This window comes from Strigops habroptila, chromosome 4 (assembly GCF_004027225.2).
Source record: "Strigops habroptila isolate Jane chromosome 4, bStrHab1.2.pri, whole genome shotgun sequence".
Classification (NCBI taxonomy): domain Eukaryota; kingdom Metazoa; phylum Chordata; class Aves; order Psittaciformes; family Psittacidae; genus Strigops; species Strigops habroptila.
Genome location: NC_046358.1, coordinates 4056819 through 4071059, shown reverse-complemented (window position 1 = coordinate 4071059; position 14241 = coordinate 4056819). Strand labels below are relative to the sequence as shown.

Genomic DNA, 14241 nt, shown 5'->3' with positions numbered 1-14241 from the left:
CCCTTCCTGGGCCCCCTCCCCTCTACTGTCATCATCTACATATTAATTGGGGGAGAGGTCTCTCCTGTTTCTTTTTTTTCCCCCTTTTCTCTTTTTTTTTTTTCCTCCTATGTGTGTGGGGGGGAAGTGCGGAGAAGACACTCTTTAGAGTGTAGATAGATTGGAGGGAGAGACGGAGGGCAAGTGTGTGTGAGAGAGAGAGAGAGAGAGAGGGAGGGAGGGAGGGAAAGAAAAAGACCCCTTTTACTGTGCGAGATCTTAAGGGGGTTTGGAGATCTGGTCAGCTTTCAAGAACATCTGAATCCTCTTAGAGCTCTCTGGCCCAGCTGTGAGTGTGTCTATGCGAGAGGGGGAGAGAAAGAGAGGTTCCTGGTGCCCCTCCAAGCACATTAAGGACACTCGGGCCTTTTAATTTTAGGAATGAATGCTGATACTTGTGTTTCTTATTGTGATCCGGCTGCCATGGATTCCTACTACAACGCAGCCTCCCAGGGCACAGAAGGCTCCTCGCCTTTTAGGGCATTTCAAGCAAGTGACAAGTTCAGCCCTACTTTCCTGGCCAGCAAAGGACAAGGCTTTGGTGACAGCAGCTCTAAGTGCCGGAGCCGCTACAGCCAGCAGGAATGTCAGTCCCTGGATGGCAGCGTGCAGGCTCCCGGCTCCACCGGGGCTCCGGCCTCCTTTAACAAATACCCACAGCAGCAGCAGCCGCCGCACCTCTACATGCAGCGAGGCCCCTGCAAAACCCCCCCGGAGAACAACCTCAAGCTGCAGGAGAGCAGCGGCCACAACGGAGCTCTGCAGGTCTCCTGTTACGGTGAGTCCTTGGCGTGTGGCGAAGGGGGGGGTGAAGAAAAAGAGACACCAGGGGCTGGAATGGGTCTCCCGAGGGTGAAAGGGGGGGGCACCCGGCAGGACAAGTCCTCCCAGGGTCAAAGAGACCTTGGCCGGTGGCACCGCGCCCGCCCCGTCCCGCCGGGCCCCGGGAAGCCGCGTTCCCCTCGGGAAGCCGCCTTCCCCTCGTCCCGGCTTTGCGGAGGCTTCCACGGTCATTTCTGAGCGGGGCCGATGCGCTCCCGGAAGGCGTTAGCTCTTGAGCAACGCCGGGAAACCCACGGTAAACCGGGAGAGAAACAGAAAGGAAGAGCGCCGGACTGCGCCAAGTATGTCCACCGGGATCCTCTTCCAGAGGGAATGTTGCTGGAAAAATTCACCTAAACCTTCACTGTCCACTGTAACGGCCTCTCCCAATGTCCCGTCTCTCACTTTCTCCTCTAATTGCCACTCCCCTGATTGATTTCGGCCCGGCTGCAGATAACCCACCGCATCCTCTCCGCAGGTCATTAGCGGCAATTAAGGCACTCCTTTGCGCTGGCGCTCAGCAGGGTTAGCTTGGAACGGGGTCGCTTCTTATGTCGTGTCCGAGTGTGGGTTTAAAAGGCTTCTTAGGGAGGTTTCTGCTCTATCGAGGCGATTAGGAAAGAAAGAAAACAAAAACAAAACCAAAACCTAACAGAACACCCCCAAAATAACCAAAACAAGCAAGCAAACAAGCCAACAACCAACCAAACAGGCTCCCCCCCTCCCAGTGATTTTTCCGAAGAAGGGAAAGTGGAAATGAAATCTGTTCTTCTCGCTCCGGTGATCTCTGTGCGAGCAAAGAGGGGGTGCCCCGGCCTCGATTCAGCGCGTCGCTTCTGATAAAGGTGGCCGTGTCCGCTCCTCGGTGCGCCGGTCTAACGGGATCCCGTCGGGCAGGGACAGCGGACTGGGGCCGTGCCGGGGCTCCCGGGGAGGCCTTAAAGCGGGCAATGGGGACGCGGGGACCGGGACAGGGCCAGGGTCAGGATAGGCCCGCGATTCCACCTTTAAACTCCCTCCGTCTTTTTGAGTATTCTTTGCACTCTCTACTTTCCCGTTCCCCCGTTTCTAGACCTCAGAAGGAGGCAGAGGGGCCGCGTTCAGGCGCCGTCCATCACCCTTGCGAACAGCCGAGGTGTCCCTGGCCTCGGATACAGGTCCACAGGCCTGGTCCCCCCTCCAACGTGACTCCCTTCCCAGGGAAAGGGCATTAAGCCCTCACCAGACGGCCGTGCCCTGGCACCGCAGTAGAGCCCGGCTGCCGTGCGTCCGGCCGCGCTGCACGCTCCTTGCCGGGCCGGGATCGATTCCATCCCGCCAGCTCGGGCTGCGCTCGGCTCCTGCCCGCTCCCGGTGGCACAACCCGCTTCCCGCGGGTTTTTCCCCGCCGGACCCCGGAATGATGGGGAGCTCTGGCCGGGGCTTAGGCTGTGGTTCGCTCCCTCTTTTCCTCATCCCCATGAGCGGACAACCCCGCAGCGGCTCCAAGGCCCGCTCCGCATCCTCGGAGGACTTCCAGGGCCAGGCTGGGGCCCAAAGGGAAGGGCATGGTGGGACTGGGGAGCCCCACAGGGACCCGCTCTCCGCTCCAGCCAGGCGAAGGGGAGAGAAGAAGAGCCCCCGATGCCTTCGCATCCCTGCCATCCTCTCCCCGCTAACCGGCTCTCTTGTTTTTGTAGGTTGCAAGGGCCAGGGCGCCAGCTTAGCCTATGATGACACATTACACCCCCCGGTAGAGCCAAACGAGTTTATCACTCTCTTTAACACCGCCGACGTGTGTCCCCCCCGATTCATTTCCAAACGGGGCTCCAGGGTTGACTTCAGTGGGTGCTCAGACCCGCTCCCATTGCGAGCCCCCCTGTGATGTGGCTAGGGACGGTGGCCTCTAATAAGAGACACATGGATCCGCTAGGATAATTAATAGCAATAATAATAATGGTTAATGATTGAAGAGAAAGACTCGCTAATAGTAGCCAGACCGAGGTTTTTCGCAGGGCAGCTGCAGCACCCGCAGGCTCCTCTCCGCCTTCTCCCGAATGAGCGGCTGAACCCACTGCGCCGGGCTGAAGGGGATCGGGACATCACCGAGCCCGGGTAAATACCCTCTGCGTGGAGAAGGGAGCTCCGTTCTCGTTCTCTGCAGCGGGTGTAAACGCGGCCAGACAACATGCAGGCGGCTGGGGAGAGCTACAGGACGGGTTGTTGCTGGGGAAGCCGGGGAGCAAACGCTGCCCCACTACCCACCGAACCCCCGCCGGTACCGGCGTTATGCAGAAGGGAAAGGAGCGCGACCGCGGTGGGGAATGCTGTGTTCCCGGTTACCCGGGAGGGATGCGGGAGCAGCGGGGCTGCTTAAAGTCCTTTAATTTAAAAACCAGCAAATCACACACACACTCACCCTGGAAAATATAAATAGAGGTAAATAAAAACTCGAAACCCCCCAAAACCAGCTAAACCCTGAGGCCGACCTAGCGGGCCCATCGCAGTGACCGGGGAACGCTGCTCCCCGCAGCCGGTTCTCTTTGTGGAGCCTCAGGCACGGCGGGCACCCCGAAAGCCACCAGGAAAAGGTGTCTCCCCCTCCTTTATTTTTTGTTTAATTTTACATCAATTCTTTAATAAACAAGTCCTTTCGAGTTATAAAAAGCCCGTGTCTGCCATCTATTGCTCTCGGCTTCTATTTCTAGATCTAAGCCCTTCCATTGCATTGCACGGGTAAATATAGGCCAGAGAGAGCTGCGGCCACAAACACACTGAGGACACGAGCGGCGATTGCCGAAGCGCTTCCCCCCCCGTTTTCCCTGCCGTACTTACAGGGTACGGCTTATTGCGCAGGCAATTAAAGCCGAAATCTTAAATAAAAGCCTTTAGAACAGGTTATACATCTTGCTTTTGGACGGGGGAAAATCATTGGGATGATTTATGTGCTGTAGTAATCTGACTTGCTATTTGTACTGCGTGAAGCTGAAGTAAGTTATATGTCTTGAAACATATGTGTGCGTATACCCGTATACACACACACAAATGTACATATATTGATGTATAGAAATACTGGCTGGAAAAAAGAAATCCTTTGGGGAGTGAAGGCGAATGCGATGGGGAAGTTTACTCAAAGGAAACAAGGGAAAGGAAACGGGCTTTCTGTAACAGAGGAAATACTGCAAGTGCCGGGTTATGCAAATAATGACCGTTTCTTTTATTTAGCGAGCAAATAAAAAGTGCAGCCTAAAAGTGCGTTCTTAATAGAAGTGCAGAAAGCAGCTGCCGTAGGAATCGGAGGCTCGCTCCGTGCTTTTTTAAATTGACACTTTTAATGCATTTCTCCTCCTCCTCCTCCCCCTAATGTAATGTAAACTGCAGTCACGGCAGGAACGAGCTCGCTGGCGGTCGCCCCTCCGCCTCCGGTGAGAGACCTCTGGCTGCCAGGCTCGGGGCTCCCCGAAGAGCAGATCCCCCCCTCTCCTCGATGTTCAAGGGCTTTGCGGAGCTCCCCGTGCGCCGGGGCTCACCGGCGGCATCTACTCCTTTCCCCCGGCTGGCCGGGGCCGGGATCCTTGCAGGGCTCCTCCGCACCGGCTGATGCCGTGTCCCCGCACCGCGGGCTGCGAGCGTTAAACCCGCTGCGCATCCCCGCGGTGGCCGCTCCGTCACCGGCCCGGCCGCGATGTGCGGAGGGCTTTGGGAAGGGGTCCCGGTCCTGCCTCGCCTTCCCCCTCCGCGCAGCTTTGGTCTCGTCTCTCGGCTCCTTCCCCAGCGCCGGCGGGGAGTCGCCCCGCACCCGTCGGACAGAGATGCGGGCTGGGGGGGGATGCTGCTGCCCGGATCCCCGCGGGGGCAACGGGAGAGTGTAAAGGGGAGAAGTGTGCGGTGGGAGGCGCGAGTGGGGCCGCGGGGGAAGGGGAGGGGGACGGGCACCGTGGCGAGGAAGCGGGCGAGCCGGGCCGGCCCTTCCCGATGCTACGGGACCCCGGCGAGGCTCGGCCGCCGGCCCCCGGCGCGCTGCTGACGCCGCCCTGGCAATCGCCCTCTCTTTTCCACAATAGGGCCACCAGATCTGCCATTCAAGGGCTCCGGCACCCTCCCAGGGAGGGGAGGGAGCTCTCGCCAGGAGTTTGGCTAAGCCTCTGTTTGAACAGACACTCGGAGGTGCGGGATCTCCTCCGCGGAAAACCTGCGGGATTTCCTCAGGGAGCAGGACGCGAAGGTAGGGCTCACGCCTCTTCCCCCGGCTGTGCAGGAAGATTTGGGTCTCGGCTCTCTTAGAATTGTAGGATCATTCCCAAAGACGTTTTCGCGCTTCCCTAGACTTGGACGGTAGATCTGGCTGGAGGCTTTTCTAGGATTCCTGACCCGAGCTGTTTATAACACTCATGTGTCAAAGAACCGGGAGCCTCCCTCCTCCTGTATTCCTGCCGCTCTCTCCTTGCAGGAAGATTTCTTTTCTCACTAGAGCTGTTTATTTTCGACTTGTCTCGCTGCTGATTGGGATTAACTCCTCTTTAGCCTCACGCTTCTGCAGCGCACGCTTGTAACCCTAGCAGGACGTTACCAGCAAGGAGAAGGATGCGGAAAGTGAGAGAAAGAGTCTTAAAACTTTTACTAGTCTGAATTGTTTTGAAAGCAACAGAGTGCAACGCAGACTAGAAAAATACTGATGGGGAAAGAGATTTGGAGATGCTTACTTGCGTCTTTTCCTAAGGGTTCGGTGTAGGAGTCCTAGTAACAATGTATGCTGATGCCAGATAGGGCAAATGAGCTGTGTGTGTGTTATCTGGAGCTGCAGGCTGTTTATTTTGCGCAGCCTTTTGAGTGTACATTCAGTGTGGTTGCATGACTAACTGGCTGGAGTGATTCACTGGCTGCTTTATGGGTGACTGCTCAAAACAAGTTGTGAATCAAAAGAGATTTCTTTTGGCTGCGGTTTCTAACCTCCCAAGTTAAATGGACTCAGGGTTTAAGGGGAGCTAATGTGCAGGCTTCAATCCCTCAGATCTTGAAGATTTATTCCTTTTCCAAGCTCTGCTTTCAAAGCGGTGATGAGTTTCCCTTGTAAGAGAAAGGTGGTGTCTGGGAGGCTCAGAGCCAAGGTCTGCTGCTAAGGGACATCTCCAGCCACAGTCCTGTCCATTCCATCACCCTAGTTCCAGGCTCTTTAGCCTGTTGCACTCTCTGGAGTCTTTAAGCTGCTTTATTATCTTGTTCAGGGCATTTGGATAGCTGTAGCAATTCTCATGCAAGAAGGGTGAAGCGTCCTGTAGCAGTAAGACTTTTCTTCCCATTTTGCAGTCAGAAAAGCTGAGATTCAGACCAATGGCCTGTGCAAGGTGAAGCTGTCGCTGCTCCATAGCATCAGTGTGACCTTCCCAGGGCCATGGCTCCAGCAGAAGGAAGCCTTCAGCAGCTGGGGAAGGAGCCTGATGCCAGAGTTGGAAAACTCATGGAGTAGAGGCCCTGTATGTGGTTTGGAAGGGGGCTGAACTCAGGTTGCCTGACAGCCACGTTCTTAGTGCAAGAAGCTGGAGCAGTTGATGTGTTCTCCTATGCTCAGGTCACTGCTTTTCAGAAAAGGCTGAGAAATCCCTGCCCCAAAATTCCTATATTTCTGAGGTATTCCTCCTACACATTCGGAAAAAAAAAATATATCCCATCTCAATTGTTAATGAGCTTGGAAAGCATAGGTCTAATGTCTTTATGTAGGTACAGTTTCAAAAGAAAAAGAGAAACAGATTAGGAGAAGCCTGAGCAGTAACGCAGCTAATATAGGACCCCTGTGACTTGAGAAACATTTAGTAAGGGATGGATGGGAATGTTTCATATGACTAAAGCATTAGAGTAATTTACCATAGTTACATGTCTCTCAGCTGCCTCAACTTGTAAATGAAAGTTTGTAAGTAAAGGAGGAAAGCTGCTTACCTGTATTAAATAAATGACCTCCACTTTGTTTTCTGTGCAAGTTCGGGTGAATCAATGCTATTACACGCACTGGTGAATCTGCTTGGTCGTGTTTTCATTCGCGCTTGCAAATCATCTTCGTATTTTGAGTGTCACATCAGCAGATGTGATGTGAAAGAGCAATTGTGATCAGCACAACACCTCGAGGGCCACTTCTTGACCAAAGAGAGGTGGGTCAGTGAGGAATAGAGGAGGGCTTGACCTGTTTCAGAATGAGCAAGCGGCTGTGTGGTGCTTAGTTGCTGGCTGAGGTTAAACCATGATAGGGATGGAGGGAGGGAGGAAGAAACAGAAATGAATGAGAAGAGACAGAGAAAGAAGAAGAGGAGATATGTTGGATGGGTGATAAGAACTGGCAAACTCAGCACTGTTATAGAAGGTGGTCTGCAGCTGATTTTATGGACTATGTAAGTATGAATTTACCAGCATCATATTTTTTATCTCTCTGATGAGAATAGCTGTGATTCAACATTTAGTAGCTGCTATCTTTAGGTCTCAGCAGGATTTAGCCATGACAAGCTGGTATGTCATGAGCTATGGTCACTCCTTATCAGCACTGATCAAAGACCATTGCATCCCCTAACTCAGCAGTTAAATGCCTATTTACATCTGATAGTTTATATTTTTTAATGAAGATGCAGTTTAAGGGTTTATCCCGTTGAGGTTAATCTGTTTGCTGGAAAGAGATGGTTGAATCAGTATTAGTCCTAAATATATTCTCTATTATTCTCTCTCTGTTCATTAGCTGTAAGGCAAGTGGCTTTTCAGCTGGTGATGGAGCCTGAAAGGTAAACTGGTTTAGTCCTTGAGAGACATGCTGTGTGCTGAGGCTGGGTGCAAACTCTGCAGGGCTTACTCAGTAGAAGTCTGAAAACAGTACAGAACCAAAGGGGGCAGTCAACAGAAAGTCAAGGCCCATCAGAGAAGTGCTATCAATGGGAAATGAGGAACTTGAGGAAGAGACAGTGCAAACACTTGGGGCAGGCTTCTGGCTGGGGGAAATAGAAGAAACTTGTAATGGCTCAAAATAACTCCTATCTGACACTGTTGTGTTTAGGGAGATGGGGCTTAATGTGCAAGAACCCTGCATGAAAGAAATACCTCCTGTCTCCTTCGTGTAGTGGAAGCTGCCTCCTTGGGACTTGGGATGGCTTCAGTATGGAGCGGTAACACTGGTGCAGTTTCCAAAGAGAGAAACAGGGAACTGTATTAATTGTTTTGATGCAAGAGGGATCAGATAACAAAGGTACTTGTTATCTGCATCCAACCTATTTGGGAGCAGTGGAAAGTGAAAGGAATTAATACCAGAACCAAATCAAAATAAAACAAAGCTGTAAAACATGCACAGGGAGAGAGGGCAATATCGGGAATATTCCCACAAAGGGTCAAAAGCTATCAAAGAATGACTATGTGCTGAGATAGTGCCCAGAGAGAAGGCTGAGCTGCAAGACCACAGCTCTGCGAGGTACTGTGGAATATGTGTGACACCAGCCAGAAGACGTTTCACGAAACAGGGGAAAAGGGAAAATGTTATTCAGCCTGAAACTTAATAGGAGGACTGAGACACAGCAAAGGTTGTGGAAGAACAGAAAATCATCTCAGAGAATAGAAAACCACCTGAAAGAACAGAAAACCATCTCAAAAGGGAAACCAAAGGCTCACCAGGGTACCAGCCTGCTGGGCCTGGACATGGCCTCAGGCTGTTGGGTCTGCCAGGCAGAGCTTGGGTTGCCTGTAGGACTGGCCATTCCCAGCATGTGTACTCTGGAATGCAAGCACAGGGAGGCCCCATAGCATCAGGTTTTTCCAGCCCCAGCAATGCCACTCAAGAAAGGACCCCATGGGAGGCTGATGAATATCCATTCCCACCGCGTCACTGGCTGGAAAAAGGAGTTGGATGGAGCCTTGTTCTGCAGTGCTTGTTCAGAGAAGAGCCTGAGGCCAAATGCTGGGGCAGGATACACTCTGCAGCCTGGACTGTGGTGCTGGTCTCTGGTTCAGGAGGCTGCAGGATCTTCTGGAACACCATGTGGTTCTTTTCCAGCCTTTCCTGCGATGGTGCATGCCCAGACCTCATCCTGGAATGGAGTCAGGAACACAGCTGTGGCAAGGACCCATACCTGAGAGCTGAGAAGCACTGCATCATAGACATAACCAGGCTTATCAAGATTTGGTCTGAACCTTCGTAAGCAGATTGGAGCCAGATATCAGTCTGAGCTAGACAGGACACAGCCAAATGCTAGAAGGCAAGAGGAAGAAGAGACCCACCTAAATTGGCAGAGGACCTGCAGACATTTTGTATTCCTCATGTCTCCAGATGCCAGTGAGGACTTCCAAGATAAATAGCCGATGGACCAATTGCTAGACACTTAGGCATATTGTGCAGGAGGCCAGGAACACTCCATGGAGCTGTGGGATTTATGGCGGAGCTTAAATATTGCATTTCAGCCCTTGAACAGAAGTCAGAAAGCTGCTACTGGAAGAGGGGAACTGGTTGCTTTATGTAAGATCCTTTGCTAGACAGAAGAGTATTTCCATCCAATTCATACCACTTCTAAGCTATTAGAAAAAGGGACTTATGCAGGATAGAAAGCAATGGGGGATTGGCTACAACATCAAACATGAGTGCAGTGGCTCAGTTTAAGTGTGAGGAAATATCCACAGAGAGGGTTGTTATAAATATATGGCTATTCAGGACAGAGCCTCATAAAAACCCACTGAAAGGCCCAAACTTAACTCAGGAAACAGGGGGACCTGAAGCTGCACATGCAAAGCTGGGTGATGCTGCTTTCAAGTTAGAGTTGAAGCTGTAGCAGTGCTTTGTGGTGCCCAGGATTGGATATTAAGTTGGTGTTCAGAGAATCCCACTTTTCCCTTGTAGCCTTTAATTAGTTTGCATTTGGGAAGGGTTGGTTGTGCTGTAAATCCCCTTTTCCTTGGCTTTGGTGGCAAAAATTGCAGTTCTTGGTTTAATGACATATTTGCCTCCATTTGGCAGCAGTCCAGTTTAGAGGGAAGGCTATAGGGGAAGCCAAGCAGCAAGAGAGGGGTTTATCACCTGTGTGATTTATAGGCATCACAGATGCTCATTCAAGTACTGCAGTAATTGAAACTAGACAGAGAGGGAGATGATGGGACGTCATCCAAAATGCAGGGAAGGCAAGGAGTGGGGAAAGCATCCTTGCTGAAGACTGGACCACTGGGTTTCAGGAAAATGCTCAGCATATCCAAGGTGGGGGATGAACTAACCCTCAGCATGTGCTTCACTGTGGTTGGGACCTGGTCAGTGAGCACCAGGGCTTTCAGTCTGGGGTGTTTTCCTTTAAAGACATGGCTCATGTAAAAGCAAGAGGTTTGGGCAATCTGATTGCAGTGCCTGTCTCTGTGGGCAGGCCCCTGAGCTGACTCTTCGAGCTTATGGCCAGTTCTTGGACCTCCTTTGTTGTCCTGGTTAGAAAAAAAGAGGCCAGCAAGAGCTTTGCTGTGCAATATATGAATCAAAGGGTGCTTGTGCCTTGCCATTAATAGATAATATCTGGGATGTGCCTTACTAGGTTCATTTTGCTTTCCACAGTGGATATCGGGAGGTGAAAATGGCTTTCGTGTTAGTACATGTCCATAGCAAAGTATAGCGTGGGTCTTCCATCACATGTTTAAGGCTGCCCTCACTTAGAAGACCAACACAGCAGGTACTGCATGGCCAGCCACGTGTCCCTGCGTTATAGCTGAGGTGTATGGTGGCTTGTTCAAATGCCTTTTTGGAGGAAGACACCTCCTTCTTGCAGGACAGCAAGAAAAGATTGAGGCTGCATCCTTTTTTCCCTCCTTTCTTTCACAATCTGCAGGAATAAAAACTGCATCCAGTAGATGCAGGTTTGCAAAAGCAGAGTTCAAGGAGCTAAAAGTGTCCCTCAAAAAGCCTCCTAATCTTGAAAGAAGGTGTGATTGAAAAACACCTTCATTTGGCAACCACATTGAGTAAAGACTCTCTTCAGAGTAGCAGGGTAAAAGCGCTCTGGTCATGGTGGGAAAGCTTGGAATTTAAAGATGAAATGTTGTATAGGAGATGGGGAAACAAAACAATGGGTGATGAGTATTCATGAGAGCTCATTATACCCAAAACACTCAAAAAGGAGCTTCTGAGGTTTCATTCTGATGTCAAAACCATTGGCCATCTTGAGGTTGCAAAACCTTTAGTCAAGCCATGAGAGAACGGGTTTTGAGGAAAATGCAGACAGACGATGGAAAATTATTACAGGAAATGTGATGCATTTCTTGCATGTGTTCTATTTCAAAAGTGGGTCCCCAAAGATTGGGAGAAGCCCTACCGAGCAGTGTCTCCTGGGGACCTTACTGCGATTCATTGCTGTTGATGTTGTTGGGCCTTTGCCTGAGATGGAATCTGCCAGACAATATTTGTTGGTAGCTATGGATTTCTTTAGAAAATGACCTGAAGTTTACCCAAAAAGGAACCAAGAGGCTGTGATTACAACCAAGCTTCTAAGGGATGAATTTTTCACCATATTTGGGGACCTGGACATGAAGAGTGTGCAACAAAGCAGCGGCTTCAAGGCCAAAGTAATTCTGCAGGTTTGTCAGATGCTACTAAACACAATAGAAAGTACTACTCAGTGTCTTGTGGATGGTGAAGAGGGGAGGAGGCATTGAGCCAACTGCATGGCACTTGGCCTAGATGCCCCCGTTTATACTGCCTGCTCTCCCAGTGCTGCTCACCAAGGCTTTGCTGTCTGCCTGCCCCATGTTAGCATCTCAGAGGCCTTGGTGTGTCTTGTGCCAGAAACCAACTGAATTACCACCCAGATCATTTACAAGAGAAAGACAAAAGTACCAGGGCTAATCCAGCCAGGAAATATAGCTTTCTCCTTGCAAGAAGTTCCTAAATTTGGGCCATTTGGTGTGCACTGGTCTGGCATATCTGGACTCTGCAAAAATAAGGTGGAATGGTTCTTTTTAGAGAAAAACAAATGAGAGTATTGCCTCAGGCAACATGCATGTTCTCTGATGTAGGCTTATGTTTGGAAACCCAGCTGAGTCCATATCCCATGGAGATGGAGAGATTAGGAGCTCAAAGCAGATAAACCATGATGTGTGGCAGTGACCACATATGTGCATTAACACATGAGAGGTCAAAGGAGGTGATCCTGCCCCTCTACTCTGCTATCATGAGACCCCGCTTGCAACACTGTGTGCAATTCTGGCGTCCTCAACATAAGAAGAACATGGAGCTGTTGCAGCAAGTCCAGAGGAGGCCACGAGGATGAACAGGGACTGGAGCACCTCCCGTATGAAGACAGACTGAGAAAGATGATCCTAAGTCCTTTCCAACTTAAGTCCTTTCCTATGATTCTATAAGAGGCCAGTGGGTCCTGGCCCAAGAGGAGTTATGAGGGGAACCGAGTGAGTCCCAAAAGCCAAGAATATAGCTGTGGTTGTTGAGTCTAACAGAAATTAGTTCCCTTCTGGGAAAAATAGGGAATGGCCTGGTTTAGCCCATGGTTTTCACTAAACCCAAAACATTGCTGAGAACTCAACCTCAGGGGGTCGAAAGGAAAGGGAGCAGCAGCCGAAAGCCTGCAATGGCATCCCAGGGGGAACAGAGTCAGCCCAAGCTGGCTCTATGAAAATGGCCTGATGGAAAACGTGATCCGAGTATGTAAATAGCTGAATTGGTTGCTCTGACAATCATCCTCCCCCTATATTTGAGATAAAGCAGGTCCATGGGGCTGGCAGGAGGCTGAGCAAGGGGTGGTTTTGCCTGATGGTGATGAGCAAAGCAATTCCCTTTTGCTCAGCCCCGTGCCAGAACTACTGACACAGCGGTGTGAGCATGGGCAAGCTGATGAAACCAGAAGATGAAAGCACCTTAGAATGCTTGAAGCACATCCCAGAGCAGGCTAGGTACAGCCAGAGCAATGGGTAAGGCTGTCTCTGCCTGCTCCTTGACGTATGGTATCCTGCATAAAGGGACATTGGCCACGCCACCACTTCCCCGGGCAGGTAGCTCTACTTCACAGCTCCCTGCTCTCCTCACAGAGCTTTCTCCTGGTGAAAGCTCCATTAAATAGAGAGATATTAGGAACAATTCCCTCCCCAAAGGGTGGTCAGGTGTTGGAACAGGCTGCCCAGGGCAGTGTCATAGTCACCATCCCTAAAAGTGTTCACAAACTGTGCAGTTTAGTGGCCCTTAGAGACATGGGTTAGCGGTGGCCTTGGCAGTGCTGGGGAACATTTGGACTTGATGATCTTTTCCAACCTGGTTGATTCTATGATTCAGTGGCTTTCAGGCTGTCCCCAGCTGGTAATGATCTATACAGCTTCTTCCTGTAGCATGTCAACATCACAGTCTGTCTACTGGCAGGAGATGGGGCACCAGCGTTTTCTATTTATGTCGGATCATGTTCTTGACAAAGCTACACACACGCATCACCCATCCCTCTCAGCTGGGAGTTACTTTACAGAGGAGTTGCTTACAGGGGAAGGTTATTTGGACTTGATGATCTTAAAGGTCTTACCCAACCTAGCTGATTCTATAATTCTATGATTTAGTCCAATATGTATTACAGTTTGAGGCAAATTGGACTGTATAGCAGTCATGCTATCCCTGTTTACCACCTTCGGCTTCCTCAGGGTGTCAGTGAGGAAGAACGGTGTGATTTAAACTGATTCAGGAACTGATTCAGAGAAACTGAGCTGCAAATATTCAGTCCCTAACTCCAGGCAAGCCTCTCGGTACCAGCAGGCACAGCACAGGGGCTCTCTGACCACTTCTTTGGGATGGAGAGCTTCCACAGCTTGCTTTAGCACCTTGGCTCTAAAACCCTGGCTTGTTGGAAGCTACAGCCTTCTAACTGTTTTCACTGAAGGAGTTCTGTAGCCTGGAGCTCCATTATTTATGTGCGACTGTATATCTTTTCCTGAGAGCCTTCTGAACAAAATGGATTGCAGCAGAAATCACACATTCCCACACAGGCATGTTTGCCTCTCGTGAAGTCTACAAAAACATGACCCAAATGTATGGTGAGATAGTAAATCTGAGAAGACAGCGTGCAGGAAGCCTAGTCTGAGATAAGGAGGAAGGAGAAAGCAAACGGCTACAGCCCGTCTGCAAGCTTTCCTTGTAGATGCTCTGAGCCCAAGAGCCTGGAATGCTTTGGGAAGCAGAGGCCAGCCAGTGCCTAGTGTCCCCACTAATGCCAGGAGTCCTCAGACATTGGAAACTGAAGTGTTTATCTGTTCTTCCCAAATTTTATTCTTTCCAGACCCTTACAGATACGCTTACTTCTAAAGAGTGGAGGAAGATGGAGCGGGTGAAAAAGGATCTTGCTTACTGTCAACTAGGAAACTCTGAAATAGTGTGTACTGTTCAGACCAGTGCTTTGACATGTGTTGATTCATATATTCATAGAA

The 14241-nt window shown here is 50.6% G+C and overlaps 1 protein-coding gene across 1 annotated transcript in view; it reads left to right on the top strand.

Annotated features, from left to right (window-relative positions):
- The first annotated feature begins 420 nt into the window (after positions 1-420).
- ALX4 (ALX homeobox 4) overlaps positions 421-14241 on the top strand; it is a 39568-nt gene continuing 25747 nt past the window's right edge. The window contains exon 1 of the mRNA XM_030483198.1: positions 421-817. Coding sequence (XP_030339058.1) covers positions 421-817 — 397 coding nt within the window. The remainder of the gene's footprint in view (positions 818-14241) is intronic.